The following is a 9,301-nucleotide window of genomic DNA, read 5'->3' as shown; positions in this document are numbered from 1 at the left end:
GTCTCCATGCGCAACCGGCCGAAAGCAAGCATGGCCGGCTGTCGCCGTCCTCTTCGTTCCTCAAGCCAAAGGCCAGGCCACCTGTGTGCTTCACTCAAAAGCATTGCAGGGAACTGGAGCACACGATTATGCGTGTGTCGATCAGTGTGGTGATCCAAATGCGACTGCGAGGAAATTCCAAACACAGAACATCTGTTTCATTGAGGATCAAGGGAACTAGTTAGCAGTGCTGTAAACCATGATGAGGTCCAAAAGGCACATGGAGACTAGATACTAGGTGTCAGTGTCTCGTCCATATAGACAGGAGGCAGACAGCTACAGGGGCTTCTTTGGGTGCCAAGGCACGCATTGTTTAGAAGCGATGCAAACCCAGCCGAAACCGTAGCAGAGGAGCCAAGTCACTTGCAACTCAAACCTTCACGCTCTTCCCTCCAAAAAGCCATTGGATATATAAATATGTGCTACATGATCACCACCACAGCTCACTAACCTTCACGCTCTTCCCTCCAAAAAGCCATTGGATATATAAATATGTGATGCATGATCACCACCTACAGCAGCACAGCTGCGCCCAGCTCCCAGCTCTCCTCTGATCAAGTAGCAATGGCGTTCAACCCTAGCCCTCCAGGACTGGGCTTCCCCTACTTCCCTCCAAACCCTTACCTTCCAAGACCACCGCCGCAACCACGGCCACAAGCCCCGCCGCCGCCACAGCGGTTCCCACCACCACCGCCACAGCGTGCCCCGCCGCCTCCTCAGCCTCCACCGCCACGACGCACTCCGCCACCGCCCACCCTACCACCACCACCTCCTCGTCGCGCTCCCCCACCACCGGCTCTGCCACCCCCGCCACCACGCCGTGCTCCGCCACCGCCCACAATGCCGCCACCGCCACCGCGCCGTGCTCCTCCGCCTCCCACTCAGGCCCCGCCGCCACCTCGCCGTGCTCCCCCACCACCGTCCCCGCCTATTCGCCCACCGCCACCACCAACTCCTCGGCCTCAAGTGCCACCACCGCCTCACCCGCTCGCACCGCCCCCGCCACATATCCATCCTCCGCCGGCGCCTGTGCCGCCTCCGCCTAGCCCTCCGCACCACATTGTCATCATCGTGGTGTTCGTCTCACTCAGCGGCCTGCTGCTGCTGGCATGCCTCGCCGCGCTCCTCTGCTGGCACAAGAAGAGGGGGAGGAAGACGGAGACCAAGGCTGAGGTGCTCAACTTCAGCGACCATGTCCATGTCCACAAGGATACCATGCCAGGTCCTGGGGGTGCCAACGTCGTCAGGCTGACAGTAGACGAGGACGTCAAGTTCCAAGAGGCGGTCAAGAAGCAGGACGCCATTGGCGAGTCCTCAAACACCGCAGCAGCTGGGGAGACAACAGCGCATCACCACCTCCCTTGGACCTGGCACAAGAAACATGAGAGCAGAGAAGAGAAGACAGAGGTCATCAACGTCACAAAGCACAAGCATGTCGACGAGAAGGTCATACCTGGGCCGCATGGTGAAAAGATTGAGGTCCTTTCAGAAGATGAAGATATCAGATTTGAAGAGGCCGGCGAGAACGAAGATGAGTTTGAGAAATCCAAGGCACGCATAACCAAGTCCTAAGATGATATGATGCCATATCCATATAGTATCTGCCTACACTGAAGGCCCTTCAACTTGGGGCAATTACCATACCCATACACAAATACACATACTACCCTTGCATGCATTTGAGTATTTATATAAGATTCTATGTTCTTTCATGTGAATGAAATAAGGGCGCACAGACCCATCTGATTGGATTCAATGTGTAATTATATGCCAGCATTTGTATATGAGCAGTTTGTGTGAAACAATTTCCTCAGAAGTTTCACTTAACCCCACTGTGTAAGATGACGGTTAGTGGCTGCATGTTGCATCATAACAAAGTGTGATCATACACATAGCCTTTCTGTTCACATTCTCCCCAATTGTGTCGAGCAGGAAGAGAATCTATGGGACTAGGGCAGAAGCTGAACAAGGCGGCACAAACAACTTTACAGGGTAGCCTAAACATAATATCCAGTACTTGTCACTACATAACACATCATAATCCTAACTGCTTCTGCTACTTAGTTGATTGCGATAGGAGTAATTCGCCTCTTAGCAGGCTTACTCGATGCGATGTTCTTGGTCGGTACTGGTGGTGGTGTCACTTCAACAGCCATGGGAATGGTTGCCTCCTGGACTTTGTTATCATCGACATCTACTTCCATACTGTCTACTATTACCGGCTTCTTGTTTTCACAGGCCACATTTCCTTCAGCAAGCTCCCCTGTTCCTGAAATTTCAAGAGTTGGTTCTTGTTAGTGCCTTCAAGAAAATACATGGGAGTAGGGATGGCAAATAATATGGTCTGACATGGGCATGCATAGATAGTCGGTAAGAACGATTTCTTCCACATGATTGGAGCAAGGGCATCAGAGAGCCATTTGATTGGAAGGACTGTGTTACCGTATTGTAGATCAAATTTTAAGTGAGCAATTTATGTGAAAAAATTCAGACGAAATTTATCAAGATGTCTGTCAGTGAGGCCCTTTAGTAGTTGCCATGTTACTTATAACATTTGTTTTTGAATGAACGGACACATACAACAACAGCAACGAAGCCTTTAAGTCCAAAACAAGTTGGGGTAGGCTAGAGTTGAAACCCAGCAGAAGCAATCAAGGTTCAGGCACGTGAATAGCTGTTTTCCAAGCACTCCTATCTAAGGCTAAGTCTTTGGGCATATTCCATCATTTCAAATCTCATTTTATTGCCTCTACCCAAGTCAACTTCGGTCTTCCTCTCCCTCTCTTCACGTTACTATCCTGGCTTAGGATTCCACTACGCACCGGTGCCTCTGGAGGTCTCCGTTGGACATGTCCAAACAATCTCAACTGGTATTGAACAAGCTTTTATTCAATTGGTGCTACCCCTAATCTATCACGTATATCATCGTTCCGAACTCGATCCCTTCTTGTATGACCGCAAATCCAACGCAACATATGCATTTCCACGACACTTATCTGTTGAACATGTCGTCTTTTCGTAGGCCAACATTCTACACCATACAACATAGCAGGTCTAATCGCCGTTCTATAAAACTTGCCTTTTAGCTTCTGTAGTACCCTTTTGTCACATAGAACATTAGATGCTTGGCGCCACTTCATCCACCCTGCTTTGATTCTATGGCTAACATCTTCATCAATATCCCTGTCTCTCTGTAGCATTGATCCTAAATATCGAAAGGTATCCTTTCTAGGCACTACTTGACCTTCCAAACTAATATTTTCCTCCTCCCGAGTAGTAGTGCCAAAGTCACATCTCATATACTCAGTTTTAGTTCTACTGAGTCTAAAACCTTTGGACTCCAAAGTCTCCCGCCATAACTCCAGTTTCTGATTCACTCCTGTCCGGCTTTCATCAACTGGCACTACATCGTTTGCGAAAAGCATACACCAAGGGATGTCCCCTTGTATGTCCTTTGTGACCTCATCCATCACTAAGACAAACAGATAATGGCTCAAAGCTGACCTTTGATGTAGTCCTATCCTAATCGGGAAGTCATCCGTGTCTCCATCACTTGTTCGAACACTAGTCACAACATTGTTGTACATGTCCTTAATGAGCCCGACGTACTTCGTTGGGACTTTATGTTTGTTCAAAGCCCACCACATAACATTCCTTGGTATTTTATCATAAGCCTTCTCCAAGTCAATGAACGGACACATGACAGTGCTTATTTCATTGATGGTCATTAACACAGCAGTCCATATTAATGCTCCCATGTGTCATGAGTACAATCCGAATCTTTAGGTGTAGATCAGAAGGAGAATATAGGTAGACTGGATTTCTTTAAAGATCACCTATAAAAGTGAGATGCAATACTTGCGATAACAATATAAGATCTAACTGCTTCAGCTACCTACTTTACTGCAAATGCAGCAATTCATTTCTTATATTAGACTTACTCGTGATGTTCTCCGTTGGCAGCAGTGGTGCTCTAACTCCTACAGCCACAGGGTTGGCTTCCATCTTAAGCTTGCTGGCACTAATATCAACCTTCATGCAATCTGCGGATACAGGCTTCTTGGTCTCAGGTGTCAAATTCCCTTTAGCAATTTCCTTTGATCCTAGAGATTTATCCAAAATTGGGCCGTGTTAGAAGAGTGTCTTCCAGGAAATCACATCAGAAAGGGGGAAAAGGGACAATACAGTGTAAGGTTTGACATGCAGAACTACCAAACATATGCATCGCATCTTTAAAGATCATCCTACATACCAATAGATCACTTGTGAATCATTTTTATTAGTTTCATTACAGATTGTATAAGGTTTGATACAGAGAACTACAAAATGCAATGGATCTGCGGAGATGATCTTACATATCAATACATCACTTGCGTATTGTTCTTATTAGCTTCATGGAACCTAGAGATTTATAGACGAATGAAGCTCTATTGATCTCAGACAATTACATAAAGGTGATACATGTAACCTAGAGGTATGTCAGGTACGTCTGAAAGCAAGAAATGCAGGGTATTCCATCACATGCAGGGTATGACATTCCTCAAAAAAACATGCAGGGTATGGCTATGTGCCACAAGTCAATGAAAAACTGGAAAACAAAATATGCCATTTTCCTTTAAGAACAAAACAGGTTCAAGTGGTAAGATGAATATGATTTAGATGGCAAATGATATGGAGCCTTTCGGCAGGAGATGGTTAACAAGGATAATTCGAAAATCAGTATGTAAAATCTGTTCCAAACAATTTTAGTACCCCCCCCCCCCCCCCCCCCCGTTCCAAATTATAAACTGTTTTTGCTTTTCAAAGTACATAGCTTTTGCTATGCGCCTAGATACATAGCAAAAGCTTGTATCTAGAAAAGCCAAAATGACTTATAATTTGGAACGGAGGTAGTATCATTCTAGTCGCCCATTGCTAATTTTTATATTAATTACAGTTGGTCATTGTGATTGTCATACGAGCCAGTATTGAATCCTAAAACTTCTGAGAAAATAACCATGATGTACACTGATGATGAATGGAATGTTCCAAGCAGGAATACAATTCTCAACATGCAAGTACACAACAACCGATGAAGAAAATAAATAATGGTATGGAAAGATGAACGGAATGGAGAGATACCAGGGAGGATGTGAGGCTCTCCCAGTTCCTCATTCTCAAACTCTATTATAGTACAGTAGCCATCTCGTGATGACACTGCCAAGTACTTAGCATCAGAAGACCTGACACAAATAGATTGCAAAGATGAATTACTAGCACCAGTAGATATGCAAAACTCGACTGGGAAGACTACAAAAGCAAAACTGTATAAGTACCCACCATGCAATATCGGTAATGGCAGCATAGTGTAGACCAGCATGGACTAGAATTGGGGGAACACTTTCTGTATCATAGACATACAGAGAGTTCAAAGTAGCAACAGCAAAAACAACTCTATAAGGAAGCTTGAAGAGACCATCTGCAAAATTTAAATGTGATTCAGATTCATTGTAAAAAGATAAGTAGAACTTTTGAGCAAAGCAAAGTTGCCATAAATTGAGCTACCTGGGTTAGAACCACGTGGTTTGAATAGCACAGGGCAGAAGCGTACTGCTACTATAGCTTTACTGGCCCCAGGGAGTTGTATTGCAGGCCTGCAGTGCCAAATACAGTCAGTAACCTAAAAGAGCAATGAAACTACATGTACAGTCAAAGTTATATGCTAGAGTATGTGCTTCGGTCCCAAAACACGGAATACATCATGATAACCTTATCTAAAACGCCAAATGTCTGTAATCTGTAACATTCATCAGAAATTTAGCACATACACAATAGAAAGTAAGATTCAGCACCCTGTGGCAACTAAGCAATCAAATGTGATTACCTTCTAAAATTTAGGACTTCAAAGTTTTCACTTATAACTTATTTTAAGGTGCAGTAAACTAACCTTACATTGAACAAAGAAATGTAGCAGAAACGATTCAGTGATGGTCCAAGTACCATATTATCTTATTTTAAGTATCAGTTGAAATGTTGAGTTTGACCAGATTGGTCCCTTTGTTTATATGTCAAGAACTGGAAAACACAGGGTTACTTCAAGTAATAGATCTGCTACCTTGAGAGGTCACGCCTGGACATTATATAAGCGGTATTAATCACTTCGGAAGAGTGTTTAGAAAGGCCTGATAAAGATAGAAAAAAATATTTAGGGGGTTATGATGATAGAGAATTTGCTGAAAACAGACTAAATAACATGCAACCAGTGAACACAGTTTCAAGCTTAAGAAACGTGAGCTGAACTATCACTAAACACTAATGCAAAAACAATATATACCTGCTGGCAATACTAGAAAAGATCCATCAGGTGACCATGCCAACCTCCGGAAGAAAGATGGTAGTGTCTCATCGTGAAACAAATGAGATTTAATCGGTGGCTGCAAGACAAAGGATCATATTCCTGCTCAGTTAAAACACAGTTTGCATTCAAATGCTGTAGCAATGAGGGCAGAGATAAACCCACCTTAGATTCATCATGATTCTGATATTCTACCTTCACTAGTGTATGCTGGCAAACAAAGTTCATCCTCTCCGTGTTCTTGGATTTGCCCTGAGGCTTATTTGCATATATTTTACAGGTTCTGTCAGAACTCAGTGAAGCAATATACTGGCCCAAAGGATCCCACGCCACACCCTGAACATAATGCAGATGTCCCTCCAACTTTTGGTGCACCGTGCCTGAGAAAATCATCAGATATCAATAACACAAGATAGGACAGAACTCATGCTGCTGCAAATAACAGATTCCGTACTGTAGCAGGAGTCACCTTTACTAGCTTCCCAAATTATGCAAGTGTTGTCAACTGATGCAGAAACAAGGAATGTGCTGTCATGCGACCACTGGAGGTCAAGAACATCCTTGTGATGGAATCTGTGAATGAAATGAAACAAATTAGGCCGTTAACATTTAGCAGGCTTCCAAAGAAGCAGGCCGGTTTGCGGAAAAAGAAGTTTCCGTTTCAGTAAGCAGAACTCACAGTAACGTCTTGTGAATTTTCCATGCCTCACCGTCGTCAGCGGAATGCAGTTTCCAGAGGATGATGCCGCCACCTGTACATCATGAAACAGAACAATTCATCGCACGTGGACACACGAAACCATCTGATAATTGAGCGATAAATAAAGATAGCTTCACATTACGAATTCAATTGTTCCGGTGCAATGAATATTGGCTAAATCAATTCCATTTTATTATGATTAACAAAACTAATTCCATTTTAGATGATTTGCAAAAAAAAATTGCATTTTAGGATGGTAGGCAAAACCAATTATGACTTGACATATAATCCTAGATAGATGCCAAAGAGCGTACCGTCAGCACCAGAGGCGAGATACTCCCCTGCAGGAAACCAAGGCGGGAAAGAGTCAGTTACAAAAAGACTGGAAGAGACTTTATATATCTCTGTATGTATGGGCTCCAAGGGACAGAACAGGAAATCAGAAATGAGTGTACCTGAAGGGGAGAAGCGGAGGACGTTGACCGCGGAGCTGTGGGCGGTGTTATTGGGGACGAGGGCGCTCTTGAAGGTGGCAGTGGGGAGCTTGTCGTCCGAGCCCTCCGACGCTATCACCCAGATCTGCAATCCCGAACCGGTCACGGAACGACGCCGCCGAAATGGGAGGGGGCAAATCTCGGATCAGCAAGAGCAAGGCAATGGCGGTGGAGGAGAGGAGAGGAGGCGGGGGCAACCAACCTTGACGTCGTGGTCGGCGCCGGCGGTGGCGAGGCGGCGGGAGGCGGGGTGGAAGTCGAGGCTGAGCACCGGCTGCTGGTCGTGCCAGTTGATCTGCAGCGTCCCGCCTCGCATCTTGTGAAGTGCTGGACGGGCTCCGCCCTCCAATCTCTCACTCTCTAGGGTTTGGATTGGATTTGGGGAGAGGGAAAACCAGCGGCGGGAAAAGGGAGTGGATTGCGCGCGCACCTTCCACTCTGTTGCGCGCTCGCTTCTTCTAGCACTGCCAGCGAGATCTGGGCCGAATTTTGAGTAGGCTAAATTGCGGCCCATTTACTGCATGTACGTGGGTTGGGCGGGCAGTGGAGTGGAGTGGATTTCCGCTAGACTGGACTCGATTCGTGGGCTGGCCCAATACTGTTCAAGCCAGCTCCCTAGGATTTTTTATTATTTTTAATCATTCTTATTTAATATTTTAATAATAACCGCTCCTAAACAAATTTGCAGATCTGACCTTTAGGTCGCGCCAGTCCGCCTCGCGCGACAAAATAATGTTTGTGCGGCAAGATTTGCCACATTAGACGGTGTTTCCTACGTGGAAAACCTTGTCACAACACTTTGTTGGCGTGACAGTATTTTTTTTTGTCGCGCCACCGGAAGTGGCATGACAAGACTCAACCTTAAAAAAATGGTAATTTTTCGATACGACATTGAATGAAGATGGTCTTTATATAAAAATTGTAAAGCTCGATGAGATCTATAATTTTATAGTTCTGAGTTTTTCATTTGAGGACGCTAAAATGCTCAAAAAATAAATATAAAAATTTCAACAGCATAATAATCGCATATCGCGCTTGTCGCAATAGAAAAATAATATCTTCTTTATATGGTGTCAAATGAAGATAGTTTATATATCAAAGTTGTAGCTCTCAATCAGATCTAAAACTTTATAGTTTTGAGTTTTTACATTTGAAGTTGTTAAGATGCTCGATAAAATAATATAAAGTTTAAGCAGCATATTAATTGTGAACCAGGACTTGTTACCTCACGAAAATTATATTTTTCTTAAAAGGTGTCAAATAAAGATACTTTTGATATCAATTTTTCAGCTATAGATAAGATCTACAAGGTTTTAGTTTTGAAGTTTTTCATTTGAGATTGTTAAGATGCTCAAGGGTATTCAATCCAAGGGTGTTTTTTTTGCTTTAATAGGGTTGTAGTTGTAACAGAACCGACCAAATCATAAGAACGTAAGTACAAAAACAATCACCGAAGTGATCAAATTTCTGTACTTAAGCTCCCATAATCCCGGTAGTCCAGAAATCACGAAGGATTTCAACCAACTCTCGACATACAAACCAAGACCGTAGTGATTCAACACAACACATCATTCGTTACAACATTTCACAAGTAGCATTCGGATTACATCCATCAGAGTTCAAATAAAATATTACAAATCAAGTTCAAATTTGCGGAAGCAACATAGTTTAGTACATAACTTCATAGTTTCAAATACATTGCCAGATCTTAGTCATGTCCCACAAAAGCATCTT

The 9,301-nt window shown here is 44.0% G+C and overlaps 2 protein-coding genes across 3 annotated transcripts; one reads left to right on the top strand and one right to left on the bottom strand.

The window, feature by feature from the left end:
• The first annotated feature begins 499 nt into the window (after nt 1-499).
• On the top strand, nt 500-1,737 carry LOC136501328 (protein TRACHEARY ELEMENT DIFFERENTIATION-RELATED 7A-like). The gene has a single exon (XM_066496836.1). It carries the CDS (start codon nt 541-543, stop codon nt 1,609-1,611), a length of 1,071 nt encoding a protein of 356 aa, XP_066352933.1. The 5' UTR covers nt 500-540; the 3' UTR covers nt 1,612-1,737.
• A 139-nt stretch (nt 1,738-1,876) lies between these two features.
• Nucleotides 1,877-7,970, bottom strand: LOC136501327 (chromatin assembly factor 1 subunit FAS2 homolog). Of its 2 annotated transcripts, XM_066496834.1 has the most exons (13): nt 7,770-7,970; nt 7,529-7,652; nt 7,388-7,414; nt 7,053-7,125; nt 6,843-6,946; nt 6,539-6,753; nt 6,353-6,452; nt 6,134-6,200; nt 5,584-5,672; nt 5,359-5,497; nt 5,161-5,261; nt 3,981-4,142; nt 1,877-2,308 (listed from the first exon to the last, which is right to left on the bottom strand). In XM_066496834.1, exons 1-13 carry the CDS (start codon nt 7,881-7,883, stop codon nt 2,100-2,102), a joined length of 1,524 nt encoding a protein of 507 aa, XP_066352931.1. In that variant the 5' UTR covers nt 7,884-7,970; the 3' UTR covers nt 1,877-2,099. The 2 variants fall into 2 exon arrangements, with proteins under 2 accessions (XP_066352931.1, XP_066352932.1); XM_066496835.1 differs by lacking the exon at nt 3,981-4,142.
• Between the last annotated feature and the right edge of the window lie 1,331 nt (nt 7,971-9,301).

The sequence above is a fragment of the Miscanthus floridulus genome, chromosome 13, assembly GCF_019320115.1.
Source record: "Miscanthus floridulus cultivar M001 chromosome 13, ASM1932011v1, whole genome shotgun sequence".
Lineage (NCBI taxonomy): Eukaryota > Viridiplantae > Streptophyta > Magnoliopsida > Poales > Poaceae > Miscanthus > Miscanthus floridulus.
This window is presented reverse-complemented; position numbering and strand designations above follow the sequence as displayed.